Source organism: Silurus meridionalis, chromosome 23, assembly GCF_014805685.1.
Source record: "Silurus meridionalis isolate SWU-2019-XX chromosome 23, ASM1480568v1, whole genome shotgun sequence".
Taxonomy (NCBI): domain Eukaryota; kingdom Metazoa; phylum Chordata; class Actinopteri; order Siluriformes; family Siluridae; genus Silurus; species Silurus meridionalis.
Window position 1 is genome coordinate 20062330 of NC_060906.1, and position 22906 is coordinate 20085235.

General features: G+C 37.6%; 1 protein-coding gene across 1 annotated transcript; it reads left to right on the plus strand.

Annotated features, from left to right (window-relative positions):
* Nucleotides 1-7294: 7294 nt before the first annotated feature.
* scara3 (scavenger receptor class A, member 3) lies at nt 7295-22111 on the plus strand. The gene is made up of 7 exons (XM_046836918.1): nt 7295-7596; nt 15465-15500; nt 15833-15877; nt 16421-16540; nt 18477-18557; nt 19769-20809; nt 20895-22111. The coding sequence occupies exons 1-7, from the start codon at nt 7590-7592 to the stop codon at nt 21326-21328; spliced, it is 1764 nt and encodes a 587-aa protein (XP_046692874.1). The 5' UTR covers nt 7295-7589; the 3' UTR covers nt 21329-22111.
* The last annotated feature ends 795 nt before the right edge of the window (nt 22112-22906 follow it).

Sequence of the window (22906 nt, forward strand, 5' to 3'; positions counted from 1 at the left end):
CTCTCATACTGACCATTGGATGTTCAACATGGCACCTCATGGCTAAGACTCTCTGAGGTTTTAAGGATTAGAATTGTTGCTATCCACAAATATGCCGAGGCTATAAGAAGATCGTTAACACACTGAAACTGAGTTACAGTACAGTAATCTGGGTCATACAGAGGTTTTCCAAGACGGGTTTTCACTCAGAACAGGCCTCTAAGGGGTCGGTCAAAGAAGTCAAGTCCATGTGCTGTGCATCAGGTGCAGATCGGCTTTAAAAAACAGATGCATGAGTGCTGCCAGCATTGCTTTAGAGGTTGCAGAAGGTCCACTTGTCAGTGCTCAGACCATACAGCACACACTGCAACAAGTCAAATCGTATGGCTGTCTTCCAGAAGGAAGCCTCTTCTAAAACTGGCTCACAAGAAAGCCTGCAAACAGTTTCAAGACAACCTGTCCAAGAGCATCAATTACTGGAACCATGTCCTGTGGTCTAATGTGACTAAAATAAACTTGTTTGGCTCATGTGGTGTCCAGCATGTGTGGTGACGCTCTGGTGAGGAGAACCAAGAAAATTGTTTCTTGCCTACAGTCAAACATGGTGGTGGCAGCATCATGGTCTGGGGCTGCATGAGTGCTGCTGGTATTGGGCTGCTACACTTCATTGAGGGAAACATGGATTCCAACATGTTCTGTATCATTCTGAAGCATAACTTGATGCCATCCGTTTAGAAACTGGGCTGAACAGTTTTCCAACATAATAAAGACCTCAAACACACCGCCAAGATGACAGCTGCCTTGCTGAGAAAGCTGAAGGTGATGGAGTGGTCAAGTATGTCTTCAGACCTGAACCCTATTGAACACCTTTGGGCCTCAAGCCGAAGGTGGAGAAGTGCCATGTGTCTAGAATCCAGCAGCTCTGTGATGTCATCATGGAGGATGGAAAGGGTCCCAGCAACAACCTATGCAGCTCTGGTGAATTCCATGTCCAGGAGGATTAAGGCAGTGCTGGATAACAATGGTGCTCACACAAAATATTGACACTTAAGACACAGTTTTGACATGTTTATTAAGGGGTGTACTGACTTTTGTTGCAGTTACTTCGACAATAATGGCTGTATGTTGAGTTATTCTTAGGCGAGTAAATCTATACTGCTATACAAGCTGCAAATTGACTACTTTAAATATATCCAAGTTTCATTACTATAGTATTTGAAAACATAATAAAATGGTTGCTAAAATGTGAGGGGTGTATTCACTTTTGTGAGATACTGTAGAAGTTTGCAGATTTTCCACTCTAACTGTACTGTAGGCTTTTCCCATGTTGTCCTCTAGATGTCAGTGTTTCATGGGTAATTTAAAAATGACTGCTCACGCATGGGTTCTCAGTTTCTCAAGGTCATTTTACTCCTTAAGCAGATACACAGCAGAGCCAGACTGACTATATACACAATTACCATTTCTAAGTAACATAAACCAGATGTACACACCCTTTAGAGAGCATTAGTTAGAATGAAGCAGTCCGATTATATACAGTTTGCCTGATAGATTAGATGTACAGGTGCATCTCAATAAATTAGAATATCGTTAAAAAGTTTATTTATTTTAATAATTCAAAACAAAAAGTGAAACTTGTATATTATATATATTCATTACACACGGACTGATATATTTCAAGTGTTTATTTATTTTAATTTAGGTTCACATTTAACAAAAACCCACCAATTCTCAAAAAATTAGAATACTTCATGACCAATAATAAAAAAAAACATTTTTGGTGAATTGTTAACCTTCTGAAAAGTATGTTCATTTACTGTATATTTACTCAATACTTGGTAGGGGCTCATTTTGCTTTAATTACTGCCTCAATTCGGTGTGGCATGGAGGTGATCGCTCTGTGGCACTGCTGAGGTGGTATGGAAGCCCAGGTTTCTTTGACAGTGGCCTTCAGCTCGTTTGCATTTTTTGGTCTTTTGTTTCTCATTGTTACTCAGATTCTCTATGGGGTTAAGGTCTGGTGAGTTTGCTGGCCAGTCAAGCACACCAACACCATGGTCATTTAACCAACTTTTGGTGCTTTTGGCAGTGGGCAGGTGCCAAATCCTGCTGGAAAATTAAATCAGCATCTCCATAAAGCTGGTCAGCAGAGGAAAGCATGAAACACTTTAAAACTTCCTGGTAGACGGCTGTGCTGACCTTGGACTAGATAAAACACAGTGGACCAACATCAGCAGATGACATGACTCCACAAACCACCACTGACTGTGCAAACTTTACACTGGACCTCAAGCGACTTGGATTCTGTGCCTCTCCTCTCTTCTTCCAGACTCTGGGACCTTGATTTCCAAATAAAATGCAAAGTTTTCTGTCCTTTCATCTGAAAAGACAACTTTGGCCCACTGAGCAACAGTCCAGTCCTTTTTGTCCTTTGCCCAGGTGAGACACCTCTGACATTGTCTCTGGCTCAGGAGTGGCTTGACACAAGGACTGCGTCAGTTGTAGCTCATGGATACGTCTGTGTGTGGTGGCTCCTGAAACACTGATTCCAGCTGCAGTCCACTATTTGTGAATCTCCTCCAAATTCTTGAATGGGCTTCATTAAACCTTTTTCTACCACATGTTTTTTCCATTCAATTTTTCATTAATGTGCTTGGATACAGCACTCTGTGAACAGCAGCTTCTTTAGTGGTGACCTTTTGTGTCTTCCCCTTCATGTGCAGGGTGTCAATGATCATCTTCTGGATAACTGTCAAGTCAGCAGTCTTCCCCCATGATTGTGGAGCCTGAACCAGACTGAGACACCATTTAAAGGCACAGGAAACCTTTGCAAGTGTTTGGATTTAATTAGTTGATTATAGTGTGACACCACGAGTCTCCAATATTTAGCTTTTTCACCATATTCTAATTTTCTTAAATAAGGAATTTTGGGTTTTCATTAGCTATAAGGCAAAATCATCAAAATGAAAAGAAATAAACACTTGAAATATATAAAAGTGTGTGATGAATATTTTTAATTATATTCAAATTTATTGAGATGCACGTGTATACATGCCATCTATAAGTCATCTTTATGCAAATCCTGAGTGTATTGTAAAAAAGGAAATTTCAAGAGTATCCGAGTCTCAGTAGGGGGCGCCCATCTTCCCCTACCAAGCACTGGGAATCATACAGCTACATTATATGGCCAAAAGTATTAAGACACCTGAGTGTGGCAGTGGAAATCACACATCTGTACATGACTTGTATTAACGAGTCTCTACTCTCGTGCAGTGAGTGAAGAGAGGATTAAAGGGCTGAAAGAACAGACTGACAGGAGAGATAGAGAGCGAGACAGAAAGATAGTCAGACAGTCAGACAGAGCTGACATCATGGTCTGTGTGTGTGCATTAAATGCTCAAAAGCAAAGAAAAAAAAAAGGGTCAATAAAACCAGTTAGAAATCAAAACTCGTGCTTGTCTCCCACTTCTTCTTTCCTGAGCCTGCAAGCTTCCAGGATATGTGGTTCTTCTCCAAACTATTACCTCAAAATTGAGTCACATGATTGATTTAGGATGCTGTAGTATTACATTTTATTGTCACTTAAACTACCAGACGCAGATCTGTTCCAGCTTTATACAGTATATAGATCTCTGACCTCAAACCTATTGAACACCCTGACTTGGGATGAATTGGAACGCTGACTGAACCCCAGATCTCCTTATCCCACATCAGTATCAGGTGTCTGCAAACTATTGTTCATATAGTCACTATAGTTCAGAGGCTTTTCAGCTGATCAGAATTGATCAATAGTGTGGTGTGATTATAAAAATAAATGTATTAAAATTTCAAATGATCCAAATTCAAAATGTATGTTATTATAATATAATAATACAATAAATTCAACCAGCAGTCCACTTAAAAGGCAAAACCCTAATACTATAAAGGGTCTCTTGACATATCCATTATTATGTCACACATTCAGTTACACCCTTGCAATCCAAACAGGGTTTTTTTTAGCAGCCAGATGTAAACTGGTGGTCTTGAAATCATTAGTGTCCTGTTCAAACCTGTGGCCTGCTTTGCAGTAACACACGCCTGGCAGCGTGCTAGTGAAATTAACAAGCAAAGTGAAAACACTCCCTTTTCTTCACATCCTAACAGGGCAGTGATGAGAACGTCTGCATATTACAGCATCGTGTACACTGGTATTTCGTAATCCCTGTGATTTTCAGATGAAAGCTTTTGGTGTAATGTCTTCCAGGTGTTGAGTGTAATCAGTGTATCAACATTTCAGGACACTGATATATGATATGTATTGTTTATTAACCATTTTCATTTGATTTCCTAAACTAAGACGTTCCATGTGAGTAAGCTGCACGAAAACACGATCTCCATCCCACTCTCCGGATGTTTGTTTGCGATCTGATTTGATCGAGGTCACATGGATGCAAACGATGGGGTCTAAATACTCACCCAAGAATTGACTTCAAAATGTAAACCTGCTGTAAGCCTTAATAACCAGTTCTTAGTCCTTCCTATGTGTCTCAAGGAGATATATTTTTGCCTTTTTATGTAATTTTAACCAACCTCATATGACTGAACCAGGATTGTAATTATTAACCTATTGAAGAAAGCTTATTTTTAGCAGACCACTTAAAATTTTTCCAAAGGGATCATTTTGCTAGAAATTGCTGTGCTATATTTATCAGCACTTCAAATTTTCCCCCAATTGTGTCCATTCTTTAGTATATAAAAATCTTCCACATGCCTATCCTGTGTGTGTGTGTGTGTGTGTGTGTGTGTGTGTGTGTGTGTGTGTGTGTGTGTGTGTCCCAAACAGCATTTCTTCACTGAATGGAATTCCTCTGGCCTGAATCACGGAACAGTTTGCTCTCAGAAGCACATCCAAACAATTTGAAAGAGAATCTTGCAGTATTTATCCAGCTCATGTGTTGCCATTATTCATTGTATCGCAGCTTCTGAGGATTGCTTGCAAATTGCCGAAGATATTTGTGTGACCATAAAATGTGCACTGCATTTTAAACGTATTGCATCAAACGCACAAAATGTTCCTATTAGCCAATCAGAGAAGACGTTCCTGCGGGTCGTTTATCGTTTGATGCATATTCAAGTCTTTATTTATTCATTTCCATAGCATGTTCACTGCATCCTCTTCTCCTTTTGCTGCCTCTTTCTTTTTCTTTACCTGCAGGTCATTTATACACCTTGAGATCTGATATATTTTTGTGATATATTTTTAGCAATCAGCCTTCAGGAGTACGAGGTAATTATCGAATTTGTGTAATTCCTTGTTGGAAGGTTTCAGGTTTTACACTGAGATTAGCCTTTAGTGACGAGGAGCATTTTGTTCCATGTGCACACTTTGAGAGCCAAGTAATTACCTTGAGTATTATTCTAAAGTAAAAAGATTAAAATGAAAGCTACAGCCAAGATGACATCATTTTGGCATAGAGTATGTTTCAGATTTTTTTCCAGTTATTTAGTGCAGTCAACAGCAACATGAAGTAAAGAGGAAATGAGGCTTTCCAAACATTCTGTGTCCATTACCAACCATCATGCCTTATTTTCTGTGTATTTCATCATAGAATTGTGCAGTAATTCTCCTAAACTTTCATGTCTTTCCTATATACGTGCCACTGCTTGGATTTTATCTACCATCTAAACCGAACCTTAGATTAGCGCATTAGCGTGCATTTAGTGGTTAGCATGTTTGTCTGACACCTCCAGGGCTTCGAGTTCCACCTGACCTCTATGTGGAGTTTGCATGTTTTCCCTGTGCTTCAGTGGTTTCCACCGGGTTCCTCCACGGGTTCCTGTATTTCCTGAGCACCACAAAAATTAGCATTAAGTCATTAGGCTACTTAGTATGATGAAGAAAATGTATTCACTGGAAGTGGTTATCTCAGCTGCCATTCTGAAAAGAACCATATTTCATTGATGTTCTGACATCCTGAGCTGCGATAATCTTTATACTTAAACTCATGAGGCTATTGTTGCCATATACGGGTGTAACAAAGATAACTTTAGGTGTGTTCGTCTAACACTTTTATTTCTGGGATAATAATTTGTTTAGTTGGCCAGGTAAAGTTTTTCTATTTCAATTACAACAAGTGGAAGCAAGAGAGCAGAATATATACAGTAAATATAATCCAGTTCATACTTAGATAGACATAGAGTTTATGATTGGCACTTATTTGTAGTCCTCCAACTTACCAATTTCATACCAATTGTGTATAATTGCGTTTTATGTATATTATATAATGTCAATTATGTATAATTTGCACAATTCCTACTTTTTTGGTTGATGCTAAACTCCATTTCAATGCTGTGTACCTGTACTATGCGATGACAATAAAGTAATGAATCCATTTTTATTTACCAATTTGGAGTGCAGTAACATTTTATGTAAATCAGTTTTAAAACCAATGCCACACAGTGCTAATCAGATTGTCTACTGACCACTTATGCTGCTTGTAGAAAGAAACAACCCTGAACCTGCTAATTCTACTTTTTCAGGGGAACCTCTGCAGTAGGTGCAATATTTTTTCCATTATTAATTATTTGTTGCAGCGGTGGAATTTACAGTCCATTCGGATATTTTTTAGTACTAAAAAGCAACAGTAAATTGGCAAAATATTAATGCATCCAGTTAATTAATGAGCCTTTATTTCAAGTCAAGTCAAGTTTATTTCTTTAGCGCTTTTCACAACAGACATTGTCTCAAAGCAGCTTTACAGAAATCAACTGTCAAGGTGAATGGTGTGTATTTATCCCTGATGAGCAGCCGTGACGACTGTGGCAAGGAAAAACTCCCTTAGATGTTATGAGGAAGAAACCTTGAGAGGAACCAGACTCAAAAGGGGAACCCATCCTCATTTGGGTGACATCAAGAGTAAGATAGTTTCAATGTTTCAGTAGTATAATACATACTTTATATAGGCTAGAAAATCCTGACTAGAAAATGTTATACCCTTTGCACTAATCCACATGGCACACACTCACATTTCCACAGATACTGATCGGAATGTGGAACACAGAGAAACGGCCAGATAGCAGAATTAGTGCTTTAAAGGCGATTTTAAATTCCCAAATTCCTGTAAATGTGTCATGGAGAGAAAAACAGACGACAAAGGTGCCTGTCCTTCCCAATCCAGACATTTGCTAGCAATTAGGCTGGGACAGGACTGGCCTACAGGAACATATGCAGTCTCTCTCTCTCTCTCTCTCTCTCTCTCTCTCTCTCTCTCTCTGACTTCATCTCTCCCTCCCCTTCCCTCTGTCCTTCTCTCACTGAGAAACACACACACTCCAGTCTCTGTTGTGTTTCTCCAAAGCGCACATGTTTCCTTAGCTTCTTCTCGTTCTGCGGAAAAGAGAGGCATGTTCTGGAGCGGCTGCTGCATATGCACATGTGTATTGCGTAAACGTGTATGGCATGACTAGCTGCTCGAATCAGCGAGCTCAGATTACCATTAAGTGGACTTCTTATAAACAATCTAAGACACGCATGCAGCCGTATACTTAAACAGACACTGGAGGTTCTGTGAAGAGAGATACGTACATATAAGACTACCTGTTCATCACCATTCTTCTGAAGCACAAGAAATATGAAAGGTAAGAGAATTCTCTGGTTGTTTTTTTGTTTGTTTCTTTGTTACAGATATTCAATTAAAGTTACTTATTTCTTAGTCTTGGAGGTGGTTTGATGTAAAGATTTTTTACAACATGCCTTTCACCCCTCTTAATGTCCAGGGGGAAATCAGCATTGGTTGATCTTAGATGGAAGACGTACTCAGAGTAAGGGGTTTATATTAAACTTCAAACAAACTCCTGCAATAAGAATTTTAGTCAATCAATATTTACAATTTTTGGTATCCTGAAATAATTTTTTACTGGAAAAGAAAGCTGAAGCTACCTTTTGAAGGCAGAGGGAGCATATGGGTAAGGTCTGGTAAGCTGTTTTTTATGAGAAAAGGGAGCAGGTAGGAGGTCTGGTTCTCTTTACTTGAGCTCATTTCCCAGAGAGCGTGAAGAAAGGTGCCTGTCAGCAATCAGCACACAGGCAGCAGGTGTGCGACTGGAGATCCAGATCACATCCTCCAGCCTGGGCATGACTAAATACATACCAAGTTGTGTGTCTTTACAGGTGGTGTAAAGTTATACTGATTTTTCTTACCACTTCATAACAGTATATGTTGTGGTGGTGGTGGTGGTGAATTAATAAATCTCTGTATAGTATGTCTGTGTTGTCAGTTACAGAAATGTCAGCCCCTGTTGCTGCTGATTGGATTATGGGATTGTGGATCAGTCTAATAAAGCATGTGGGGCTTTTTATGCCTTTTAGTCAAGTCAAGTCAAGTCAAGTCAAGTCAAGTCAAGTCAAGTTTATTTCTATAGCACTTTTTACAACAGACATTTTCTCAAAACAGCTTTACAGAAATCAACAGTCAAGGTGAATGGTGTGCATTTATCCCTGATGAGACTGTGGCAAGGAAAAACTCTCTTAGATGTTATGAGGAAGAAACCTTGAGAGGAACCTGACTCAAAAGGGGAACCCATCCTCATTTGGGTGACATACATTTTTTAACAGTACAGAACACTGGAGAGTGAGAACTAACATGAGTACTGGAGTATAAGATTATAAGTAATGTTCTTTCTACAGTCTTATACAGTCTTTATGGTTATAAAACTAGGAGCTACTGAGCTCAACATCATTTCAGTCCCAGAAAATGTTTCAGCTATGATGGTGGAGTTTAATCAATCAATCCAATAAATACAGTGTGGCCTGTATTTCTGACAACACCAATCAATTCACACCTGCCTATGGTCTCTGTGCCATAAGTTCTTTGTGCCTGTTACTCCTGGTGAAGGAGCCTCTAAATTTATGTTTAGTTACATACAATTTTATTTGTATAGTGCTCCTAATATTGAACATTGTCCCAAAGCAGTTTTACAGAAATAAATAGAATACAAATATACATTTTACATTTATTTTAGCCCCTCAAATTTTATAAAGCAAGAACTAAAAACTCCATGAGATGGTATGAGGAAGAAACCTTGAGAGGAACCAGACTACCTGGGTGACAGTGATTCGTTATACAGTAGCTCCAAACTGAGTTGCCTGTAAGTTCGGTTCCTATAAGTTTCATTAAATGAGGAGTGGCCCATGTGCCAGTAAATTCCACGAAACGAGGTGTGTCTGTTATGTTCTGTCAGTCTTAAAGATGGCGGTGTGGCCTCAGTACCTATTAATCCAATGAAGGAGGTGTACTCTTTGTTTGTAGTGGATTCTTTGTCTGCTAGTTTCAATAAATGAGGTTTGACCCACGGGCCTGTATATTCCATTAAATGGGTCATCGTTTGTATGTGTCATTTTGAGTAATTGCTTTGTATCTGTCAGTAATGATAGAGGTGTGGCCTCTCAAACTGTTCGTCCATAAAAAAGGAGGCACTTTTTCAGTCAGTAAAAGAAACCATAGTCTCTGTGCTTTTCATTTTAAGAAATAGGTCGTGGTCTTTGTGCCTTTCAGTTAAATAAAGAGGTGTGGTCTCTGTGCCTTTTAGTTCAATAAAGGAGGTGTGGTCTCTGTTTTTTAGTCCAATAAAGGAGGTGTGGTCTTTGTGCCTTTTAGTCCAAGAAAGGAGGTGTGGTCTTCATGCATTTTAGTCCAATAAAGGAGGTGTGGTTTCTCTGCCTTCTAGTCAAATAAAGGAGGTGTGGCCTCTCTGTTTTTAAGTTCAATAAAGGAGGTGTGGTCTCTCTGCCTTTTAGTCCAATAAAGGAGGTGTGGTCTTCATGCATTTTAGTCCAATAAAGGAGGTGTGGTCTCTCTGCCTTTAAGTCCAATAAAGGAGGTGTGGTCTCTCTGCTTTTAAGACCAATAAAGGAGGTGTGGTCTCTCTGCTTTTAAGACCAATAAAGGAGGTGTGGCCTCTCTGCCTTTTAGTCCAATAAAGGAGGTGTTGTCTCTCTGCATTTCAGTACAATAACCGAGGTGTGGTCTTCTTGTCTTTTAGTCCAATAAAGGAGGTGTGGCCCCTCTGCCTTAAAGTCCAATTAAGGAGGTGTGGTCTCTGCCATTTAGTCCAATAAAGAAGGTGTGGCCTCTCTGCCTTAAAGTCCAATTAAGGAGGTGTGGTCTCTGCCTTTTAGTCCAATAAAAGAGGTGTGGTTTCTCTGCCTTTAATCCAATAAACGATGTTTGGTCTTCATGCATTTTAGTCCAATAAAGGAGGTGTGGTCTCTCTGCCTTTAAGTCCAATAAAGGAGGTGTGGTCTCTCTGCTTTTAAGACCAATAAAGGAGGTGTGGTCTCCACGCATTTTTGTCCAATATAGGTGCTGTGGCCTCTCTGCCTTTTAGTCCAATAAAGGAGGTGTTGTCTCTCTGCATTTCAGTACAATAACCGAGGTGTGGTCTTCTTGTCTTTTAGTCCAATAAAGGAGGTGTGGCCCCTCTGCCTTAAAGTCCAATTAAGGAGGTGTGGTCTCTGCCATTTAGTCCAATAAAGAAGGTGTGGCCTCTCTGCCTTAAAGTCCAATTAAGGAGGTGTGGTCTCTGCCTTTTAGTCCAATAAAAGAGGTGTGGTTTCTCTGCCTTTAATCCAATAAACGATGTTTGGTCTCTCTGCCTTTTAGTCCAATAAAGGAGGTGTGGTCTTTCTGCCTTTTAGTCCAACAAAGGGTTTGTGCTCTGTGTGCTTTATAATCCCAGTAAATGCTTTGCACCTATCAGTCCAAAGAGAAAATGTGACCTTTAGATCTATCAGTCTCACAGGTGCCTGTAATTACAGTATGTGTCAATTTCTCTTTGGAGCAGATCAAAATCATATCATATTGTATAACTGACTATGCATATAGGAAAAATGGACAACAAGCATATACTATACTAGCAAATGACTAAGATTCACATGTATTCTAGCTTGTATTCTATACAAATAGTGTAGGAATTTTCCATTACATGTGTTATAACACTTGTGGTATTGCCTGCAAAAGGCAAATGCTTCAACCCCATACCACAACACATGCATTCTTCAGCTCATTTCTCACTGTTTGATAAATATGCAAACACACATTCCATGAATTTCATTGCTCCTTTGAGTTAGATTGTTGATGAGGACTAAGTGAGACTTGCTGTTGTGTGTTGCAAAAAGTCTTCTTTGTGCATTTTTGGATTTTAGAACATACCACATTGACTTTTAGATATATTTGTTGTGAGTGTGTGTGTGTGTGTGTGTGTGGGGGGGGGGGGATTAAAAAACAAGTAAGATTAAGCTTTTACACAATTCTGAAAATCTTCATCTTGATTTTGTTGCTTGAGAACAAGATCACTGAAACCGCTTGACACACCACATGCATTGTGTATCCGGGATTGTGACTGGTTTTATGTTCCTGGGCCGCATTATGCAGTGTTCATAATAACAGCATGTGACTGCACCACATTCCAAATATTCACTTTCTATCAAAACAGCTTACATACACATTTTTATTTATTGAAAAATTAGCATTTAAAAGCTGTGATTTGGGACATGGTTCAGAAAGACAAACCACTGAAGAGCTGTGGATGGGAATGTGAGAACATGCTGTGTTAGAGGGCAGTAGTTAGGGAAGTTGACCATTTAATAATTCATAACAAACAGAACAGGATTATGTATTATTTCTTTGTCAGAAACTAATTTAAAAAAGCCATAAGGCTTCCACTTGGCACAGAATGTGCATTGGCTCACAGTTGGCAAAAAAACAAACCCTTTCTATATAAACAGGCCTCTCTGGAAATTACTATACAGTACAAATTCTGAGATCATATGCAATAACTGTTTTGCATTGTGATTTCTATGTGGTTTCTCAGCAAAGCTCTGAGTTGAGCTGAAGGTAAAATTAGCACTATATCTAAAGTTTCTGCTTTAGCAGGAAGTGGGCATCATGTTATTAAACATCTGGCATAATAGATAAATCACCTTTACTGTTTTTTTCCACCTGAGAATGAAATGAAAGTGAAAAGGTAAAAAGGAATGTGCTTTATACTTGTCATGCACACCACAGTGAAATTTTTCTTTGCATATCCTGGTAATGTTAGGAAGCTGGGATCAGAGCACAGGGTCAGACATAATACAGCATCCCTGAAACACAGGGGGATAAGGGCCTTGCTCAAGGGTCCCAAGAGTGGCAGTGGCTTGAACCCCCAAACCTTCCATTGAGTAACCCAGAGTTTAACCACTGAACTACCACCTTCCCAATGAGATGTTAATCTTGTAATCTAACTACTGGATTTCAACCCAGAGTTATAGGTGGAGTTCTTTCTTTTGTCCTGGGTTTTTTTTTTACATAGTTTTCTACGTTCACAAGCTGTCTTCTGACTTGCTGAAAAAATGTAACATGACACATGTCTGAAAGACATTTCAGTACCTTCATAAATATGAAAGACAGTAATGTATACATTTAATAATGCAAATATCCATATCTATATGTTGTAAGTATAATAATATTTATCATATCTATTCATGTACTTTTTGGCTATACTATGCTACTATACATATACTATTTACTTGATATTGAACTGTTAAATATCTACAATACATTTCATCTCATTCATACAACTGAGCACTTAAGGGTTAAGGGCCTTGCTCAAGTGCCCAGCAATGGCAGTGTATTAGTGGTGGTGGGATAAAGACACGTATGTCCTTTTTTGTAGCTTAGTATGGGTCACTATTTTTTGCAAACTGTATTGTATTTCATTTTTTCCTTTATTTCCATAGCTCATGGTCACGGTCATTGTGTATCCATAGTCTATCCGAGAATAGTGGAAATGAATTGGGAGTACACCCTGAAATCCTGTACACTGTCTCATACACACATTTAAGGTAAAGTGAAAGGGTAAAGTGGAAAATTATGCATTCAAGTAAAGTAAAGTCAACCATGCATTTTTGCAAACCCGTGCTCACACGAAGTCATAAGGGCAGCTAAAAGTGTTTTCAGGAGTGCACTAAACAAATAGCTAATTTGTATTCATGAGCTCCATTACACTTTTGATTGGCTAATGTCACAATGATCAACAGGAGAAAGAGAGAGGAAAGTAGTTACTTTTAGCCTCAGGGATCTTCTGGATGTCTGGGTTCAATTTTAGGATTTCTCAATGGCAGAGAGAAATGTAAATACAAGCTGTTGTGTTTGCTTTTCCATTTAAATATAGCCCAAAATATAAGATAATCCAAATACAACACAACTTTCCACTGTGAACAATCACTGTGTGTTGTACAATTACACGGTCCATAAACATACGTTTCTGCATTGTAAACTTATTCTAAGTCTTACATCAGAAAGCAAACTGGATTTCAGATGTACTCGTTTTCCTGCTGACTCATCACTCTCATTAAAACCATGTTCAGAACCGAATGTTCTACGACTTCAGCAAACCCTCCATTTCCTGCAGTTTTCTGGACTCCTGTTTTAAACATTCTACCCCTTTCAGACTTTCAGGAGTTTTGAAGGTTGCTTCTGTTAGATGAACCTCCGTGGTTTTTCAAAAGTAAGCTTCTGAACTTGTTTTTGGAGGGGATGGCTGCCATCCAGACCAGAGAATCTCTTGAATTTTTACTTTGTGTTGTTGGCAGCACTAATGGCAGTGGCTCAGGTTGAGTCTGTTGATCCAGGAGACACCTGCCTAGCCTTGCTTGGTTGGAAAAAGTGCAGACAGGCAGCAGTCCTGCACATTTTTGGACTGTTGGTACAGTACTTTAGCTCCGATTAGCCCACACACCGGGCACTTTAGCTGCCCTGAACACCAGCTTTAAAAACACCAGCTAAATACATTGTAAGTGATTGTGGGAAATGTAAAAGACCAAAAAGTTTAATTTCTCAGAATTTTAAAAATGTCCACCGCTAATGATATATATATGATAAATAAATATGTTAAACCTACACACTTTACTATTATTAACAAAACAAAACATTAGCTAAAAAAATCTATTAATAAATCTATTTTTAAATATCTCATATCCCACAAACCATAGCTTGGGTAAATGATTCTAAATTGGACTGGTGTTTAAGATTGGAAACGTAGAGCAGAACCTGCATGCTATGCTTGTACGATAGCCAACCAAGCTAACCTAGTTCATATTTTGATTGAATGCTGTGGTGTTTTTGTGCAGTTTATAAAATAAATAATAAGAAAAATTCTGTTTTGTTCTGCTCAAAATCATATCTGTAAGAGCAGTCCATATCCCACTGTCCACTGGCTGTCCGAGATATCACTAATAAGCAAACTTAACTAGCTGGCTTGGTTGTATCTCTTCAACTAGCTTAAAGACACAAGTGGGATTTCAGAACCAAATTCTTTTTTGTTTTTGTCACTAAATAAACAGAATTTTACTTATTATTTATTTTATAAACTTCACAAAAACACAATAACAAGCAGAACCTGCATGCTATGCTAGTATGATAGCCAACCAAGCTAACCTAGTTCATATTTTGATTGAATGCTGTGGTGTTTTTGTGAAGTTTTAAAATAAATAATAAGTCAAATTCTTGTGTCTTTAAGCTAGTTGAAGAGATACAACCTAGCCAGCTAGTTAAGTTTGCTTATTAGTGATATCTCGGACAGCCAGTGGACAGTGGGCTATAGACTGCTCTTACAGATATGATTTTTTATCATAGATCCATTGATGAAGGTTGCTTTAAGGTAGCTTTAAGGTAGCTGAAATAGGAATAAAATCAAATATTTAGTTTGTGTTAGAAAACAAAAACAATCTAGCATCTAGAATTTTTATAAAAGTAACAAAATATAAATCAAATTTATTATAAAATGAATGAATGTACTTGGAGTTCACAATGTATTTTGCAATTCTTCAACTCTTGACTCAAACAAGCTTCACAAGTCTTTAGCATCTGTTAATCGACCTTTGGCCCAACTCTCACTGACTGACACTGGTATAATTTACAATGTGTTTGTGTAATGCACCAAGAGGAGCCACTCCTGTTCCATTCTTCATGTCTGTGCTGTTCAAGTTAAGTTATGATATTCCTCCTTTTTTTTTTTGTTCTTCCTACTTGTCTTAAAGATGCATTTTTCTTCAAATACTTATTTAACCACAGTGTTTTGTTTTCGTATTACCGCATTGTGTGGTATGTGCCAGAAATGACATCATATTTAAGTCACATGGTTTTTGTCATGAATGGCAGAGGTTTGTTGTTTTCTCTTTTTCCCCTTCCTTTTTTATAGGGATTTATGGGTAATGCGACTATGTGTGTTCATGTTACATACACCTGGCTATGATTTAAAAACATATTTATTCCACAAAGCTGTAAAATTCTTAAATCTGATTGGTTTGAGCGTTCAGTGGGCAGTGGGCAGTGTGCCGAGGACATTGGCGTTCCAAAAGTTTATTGTATTTTTCACAAATAAACAATTTTCAATATCAGTATGCTGCCAGGTTTGTTATTCCTAGTTATTCAACATCCACCAACTCCTTTTTTTTTTTTTTGCAGAAAGTTATTGCGGCTATGAGAACCAACTCTTTAAAGGTACTGTAAAACTGATCTCTTTATTCTTCTTCCACATTTCCTAGTCATTTGAAATGTTTTAATATAACCATTTGAATGATTCGATACTTCCTGTTTTTTAATATTTAAAAGATTAAAATCTTGTTAAAACATCCAACATAGCAGTCCACCCATTATCATATGTGTTCTTTCTGTTATGGAGATGGATAGGACAGAAACATTTTAATGTGCCTCAAAGGAGTTTCCAACATTTATAACAGTCAATTATATAATGTGTGCTGCTATTCATCGATAAAACCAAAAAGCTCTTCCAATTGTGACTCGTTTATCTTTTGTATAATCTCTTTTCTCAGAGGAGGACCTGACTGGAGAAGAGGAGGAGATGCCTCCCTTCAGAGGTTAGACAAATGTACTTCTATTCAAAAACAAAATATCCAGAATATTACACCACTGCTAACAGCATGACAGATATTTATCTACATGCATGCTGTGCAGTGCAAACATAGAATATTTGATTGTATCAAGCATAAATAAATTAGAGGCCAGGAAAACTAGCATTAATAACATGAAGATGAAATTAAAAGTGAACTGAAAACTCTGAAAGCAGATTTGCACTTGTTTGTGGAATGTGCTGAGAGAGTGTTTTGACACAGTTTTTACAGTGTTGTTTATGTTCCTACATCTGTTTATTAGAATTTTCTGTGAAATTAATAAATGATGTGTAAACTCCAAACATCTGGCACACCCTGTTGTTTTGTAGAAATTTAGGTCCAAGTAATGCTGTCACTTACAGATTTTTGGAAGCGTAGAACTTTTGGGCGTACGTTAAAATTACTATTAGTTCTAGTGGTTACTCTTATAATGGCACCACAAATCTTTTTAAAATAGGCTTATGGTTTAACATTGGAAGCCATGCACTAAAGACTTGTATGTGTCCACAGGAAGAACCCGGGGAGGTTGTGTGAAATGCCAGCAGACTCGTTCTCTCCAGCTGGCGGTCAGAGTTCTCTACGGCTTTTTCGTCTGCATAGTCATTGCTTTAGCAGTCCTGGCTTTTCTAGGTGAGCTAAAGCTAAAGCTAAAATTGAGATATAAGCGATGCGTTTATTTTAGTTACACTGGTCATTCTTGTGGACTCCAAGTTCAAGCCATCCCTTAGCACCACAGAAAATAATTCACACATTGACAGAATTTATAAGAAACTACAAAGCTTAGAGGAAACCCACACAGACATGGGAGGAACCTGTGTTACAGATAGTAACTCAAATTCAGGCTCAAAATAGGGACCCTGGAGCTGTTCTGGTGCACAAATCTGTCAGTTTTGCTTACAATAAAAAAGACATCTGTCCATCATTAGACAGGTTTTGGATGAGTAACAAACTGTCAGATCTGCAACTTTGAAAGTCTTTTGAAGTGTCTGAGTAAATAAACTATGTAGACCATGATTAGACTATGTAGACCATGATATTAAATCTTTTAAAAATGTTTATTTCCACATTTGCTATTTTAAGAAAGGCACCATGGTTACAAGTCTCACATCACCAATAAGTTCACCAATACTCCATGTAAAGCACAGAAAATGTAAACTAGGTGGTCTGACTGAATAGCTGTGGAACTATCACATGGTTATGCAATCAAATGTGCTGACCATTTAGCCTGTTAGCCACTATTCAGTTGTTTTTTTTTTCCCTGATGTAACTCATATTTCAGCTGTAAACCCATACCCGTAGATTTACAGGGACAACAACTCTCTCGAGACTCTGTGGTGGTGCTGACTTTTTACTAGCAGGACACAAAACTGAACCTCTACACCCATGGCCTAATTAACTGAAAACAAAAGAATTGGAAAAGTCACATTTAGAAGATTCATGAAAAAACAAGATTGTTTGAGTTCAGGGACATTTGTACATATCTGGTTTAGATTCTTCAGTTGCCCAACAACAGCAAACTTCAGATAAAGTATAGTGTTACCCGTTAGGCAGTAATTAATGACTAATAACTGATATTGTTAATGACTAGTTATGGATCTGTATGCAATTACAAACTATTCATAAGGCCTTTATTGACTTGTTTCTGTCATAATGATTACCTTATTAGCTAGGAAAAACTGTACTAGTAGATTGTTTAAGGCATTCACTGTGTGAATGTGTAACTTATAAGTCTGAAATTAATATAAAACGTGTTCCCTGTTCTATGTTCATAGTTGTTAGAATTTACCTGAAGGAGTATTTAATTGAATTAATGTTTAAAATTGTTACATTTTACATAATATGTAAATTGTTCGCAAATTAACTGTGATTTTTTAATATTTCTGTTTCCTTGTTGAACAATAATTTAATTAAGACTGAATTCTAGACTTTTTGTAGAAATCATAAATGTTATATATATGCATGTAGTCAGACTGCAAATTACAACGTTTACTGTAAACCAATAGAGACCAGTATATATGATAACCGTTCTCTTTCTTCTGTTGATGTGCATCAGTCCGGAGTTAATAAGGGTCCTCTCTCATACCAGGAGTTTCAAAACCTTCAAGACTAACTGTGTGAAATAAAGAATTAAAAATGGCTGTAATTACAGGGCTGCAGTATCTAAAGTGGAAGTGGAAGTGGTAGCTCAGTGGTTAAGATAGTGGTCTTCTGATCAAAAGGTTGTGATTTCAAATCCCAGCTTTACCAAGCTACTGCTTCTGGAACCTTGAGCAAGGCCCTTAACCATAACCCTTTATATGCTGAGTTGTATAAATGTGATAATGTATGTTGCTCTGGATAACAGTGTCTGCTGAATGTCATTAATATAAATGTACCTCAGCGCTGCATTTTAGTCTCAGGGTTTAGTCATTAATGGAAGACTTTTACTCTCAGGAGAAACCAAATTCTATTCCTGATTCTATTTCATAGAATCCATTGTTTCATTCTTGTAATATCTGTCTCTGTGCCTAGCTTTGAAAATTTTTTAAGCACTGAAATCTTAAAATTAACCAGATTCATCCATCAGTTTTTAGGAAGGTGGACAGCTTAACTGGAGAGGAATCTCTTGATCATAAAATGACGATCAAGAATGAGGGAAGTACTCAAGGTAAGATTTCAAGATTGTAGTATTTATTAAAAATCTGCTGATGTTCTGCAAATTAAATGAAAAGAAATTGGTAAACAGTGGTGTGTGTGTGTGGGGGAATAAATCAAATCAAATGTTGGTTACACACACACTTATACACAATATAGGATGAAGTGACATGTTTCTGTATGTTTGTCTGTTTACCCAATATAGAATCTACATAAACCCATAAAAAAAGATATATAACAGATAGATGGCAAACATGTATAAACGGTATCTAGAAACAAGTGCAAATATGTGCATTTGTAGGTTGTATAAGCATGTATTTGAAAATTATAAATTATGTGCTATGGCCTTCAGAGTAATCATGTTTTACACAACACTATTCCTCAGCACCATCAAAAGAGTGATCATTAATTATCCTGCCATGTTTATGCAAAAAACTCTCGGCATGTCACATGTCCATGTCGCATGTCCCACTGATCACTCACGCCTGTTTAATATTACCAATTTTCTCAGCAATTTTAGTGATTGTTGTATTAGGGTACTGTCACATATGGATTTGATGACTTTCAATTTGTAATAAAGTAAGTTTTGCGGTAAGGTGTATATACTTTAACTCAAGTATATACACCTTACCGCAAAACTTACTTTATTACAAATTGAAAGTCATCAAATCCAATATGACTAACTAAAACCTTTTTAAAATAAAATTAAAATAAATAATTTAAAGCAAAATATACAGAGCTGTGATTTGATATTTTTTATTAAATTCAACAAAAGCCGGTTCTCAAAGTTTTTGGAATTAATTTAACCTCATTTTGGACTGAAAACAAGGCTGGCAAAGCTAAAAAAAAGTCACCCACAGGCAGCAGATGCAGGTAGGGAAATGTTAATGACATCTACGACAGAGGTTTAAAATGTAATTGGTAACGATAATTGTCAATTAAAATATAGTGGAGTAAAAAAGAACAAATATTAAATCGTAGATGTAGTTGAGTAGAGAGTAAAAGTTGCTTTTATCTTTGATACTCAGTAAAAGTCAAACTAAAACTATGCTCTGTTTAAAAACAACTTTTACTTGCATCCACCTTCCAAACCTGAAAAAAAAAACCCCTGTTACATTATGGATGGCTTGAAAAGCAGCTGCAAACATAACAGATACTTTGGAAACGTGAGTGCTTGTCTATGGTTTAACCCTTGAAATTTAAATATAGTATGTATTTTTGCAGATCTCAGCACCACAAACTGTACAGATTGCTACAACCCAGTAAACCTCCGGGAAGAAATCAATAGCCTCAAGAAGGAATTTGAGGACCTTCAAAGGATGTATGTAAATCAAGAGCAGTTACTGGAGCAGGCTACTCAAACCCAAAACACTCTAACACAGTCCAAGAACAGAATGATGAGAGATATACAGGCTTATGGGATTACTATTAAACGAATAAACCAATCTCTTGAGCAGTACTTAAATCAGGTAAATGGATGGCAGGTTGTAATCAATGAGACCGATCAGGGCATGAAGACTTTGGTCCAAGACCAGTATGATTTGACGGCCACTGTGCAACAAGTCAATAGTACTGTTACGCTTAGTGCCTTGTGGATAGATGCTCTTCAGAGGAAGGCAGAGGAAGAAGCATTGGTGTTGCAAAAAATAACCAAGGATTGGCAGAACTACAGCAGAACACTAAGTGGACTCAAGTCCAATTCCAGCACCAATGTCCAAATGATGCGAACAATTCAGAGTGGCATCTCTGCCACCCATCAGAGAATCAGCATGAGCTCAGATATGGTGCACGAGCTCACGTTGCAGGTCATGAACCTCCAGATCCAGCTGGACAACGTGTCTTCTTACATTGATGAGCATGAGGAGAACATGCATGACCATCAGTATCATGCCAAGTACTATGAAAATAGGACTAGGGAAAGGTTTGTGACACTGGACACAAGAATGAGTTCCATTGAACTAGAGATTGAAACCATTGCTTCCAGCATTAATGCAACAGTCAGCCATGTTCAGAGCATGTACAAATACATCAACATGGAGAGCTCATCTTGCCAGTCAAAGCTGGGCAGCCACACAGAGGACTTGCAGAATTTGAACAATACCATTTTGCTTCTGCTAAACCTTGCTGATTCCTTGAGATCACAATATATGGTGCTTAATGTACGTCTTGATGTGGATATGAGGAACATCTCTATGTTAATGGAGGAAATGAAGCTGGTGGACACCAGGCATTCTCAACTGATCCAGAACTTCACCATTGTGAAAGGTAAAAAAAAAAATTAACAATGTTAAATGCTCTTATATGTGGTAAACTAAAAATTGGATATAATTAAAAAATATATATTTTGCAGGTTCTCCTGGTCCACCGGGTCCAAAAGGGAATAGGGGTGAAACAGGGACAACAGGTCCTACAGGATCAAAAGGGATTAAGGGAGACAGGGGCCGTCCAGGTGTTCTTGGTCCTGCAGGTCCTAAGGGTTTTATAGGGCCTAAAGGAGATCAAGGGGAGCCTGGACCTTCTGGAATCAAAGGAAGCCAAGGACTTAAAGGAGCCAAAGGGTCTTTAGGACAACCAGGACCTCGAGGTGAAAAGGGGCAGAAAGGTGACATGGGAGCTGCAGGCAAAGATGGGTTGGAAGGGGTAAAAGGACCAATTGGAATCCAGGGTCCAGCAGGACTTCCTGGTTTACATGGGATTCCTGGGCCTAGAGGAAAGCCTGGTCCTGTTGGTCCACCTGGGCCACGTGGATATCCTGGACCACCAGGGAATGCCACAGTGGGATGAGAAATGTTAAGATCACTTCATTATTAAACTTGTGGCTTGATATAAACCTCCTTGTTGGAATTATCTGGCGGTTACAAAGTATGGATATATAAACTTTGAAGTATCTAGAATTTCCTGAAAATTACACCTTACAGACCTGACCTTCAATATGCATCCCTGGGCAGATGCTAGTTAATTTTTACTGATAGGGAAGACTATGAAGGACTTACTACGGCACATTGTTAAAAAAATGTGCCTAACATTTTGGACTTTGACTTTTTTTAAATGGTAAATATTTCGAGAATGTCTCTAAATGATGGAACGGTATGTCTGATATTTGTGAGGTCTTTTATTTCTTTTTGCATTAAGAATCCCCTCACCTATAATGAAGACAAACGTTAAGGCACTTTATGTTAATAGTATTTGTAGTATCAAGCCATTATATTAGAATTAGTTCTATTTTTGTATATATACCATGGTGTATTCGGAGCAGGTACTCTGAACAAGAAACGTGAAATTTTTTTTTATTATTACTACTCTTTAAACAAATATTCCAAACAGATGTACAATAACAGAAAAAGAAACGCATGCTACAGCATTAATATTGTATTTTAATGTACAGATTGTAGATTTTACATGCAATTTTTTTTCCCTTTGATGCAACCCTTAGTTAACATAGTTTCTGCTTTTGCACCACATTTTATATTGTGTTGTAAGAATGACATTTTGACAGGAGTGTTTTTACACTGTGATAAAAAAGCATCAACTGTGCATATATAAATTAAAAATTCAATATATGTTTTATCTGGCAATGTTCAAGGACTTCTGAATGTCTGTTAATGAAGAAAATCCTATCTGAAGCATGCTTTATGATGAAGAAGGGATTATAATATATAGCACAGAATATTACTTTCCTCTGAGCAAAACAAAAGAGGCTCTTTGTTCCTGAGTAATTTCTAATTCCACAGAGATTCTTGTAAGGAAAAGAATAATATGGAAGCCAGAGGCCTGTTCATTATAAACTAAATTAAATTTATTAAAGGCATGCAAGCAAGAGGAATGATGCTCATTTGTTTGAAGTCGATTCAAAACATCCTTTAAGCTTTTTTTACACAACAAATGGCGGGTTATTAAGTGCAAGTGCAGAAACACACACAGCATCACTTCTCCTTTTCAGAGCATGCAAAAATGTTTATATATATATATATATATATATATATATATATATATATATATATATATATATATATATATATATAAAGAAAAATACCTCTTAAAGTGCATTTTAAGTTCTTTTTGATATTAGAAGTGGTGGGAAGAACGCAATGTGCTACATACTACAATATACTACACTACTACTTACGGTCTCAAAAAAAACCCAGACCAGGCTCAAAATAGCAGAGAATAAAGCTGTTGATGGTTTTAACCAGGAAATTAGCAGAAAATAAATTAATAAAAAAGGGAAAAATGTTTTAAACTTGTGGGTAAATTTGCGGGTAAAAAGTTAAGTCAGGTAAGCTTTAATGTCACTCCACAAATATTCTGTACAGTACACAGTGAAATGAAACATTTCCCCGGAAACATCATTCCCAAGGTTCT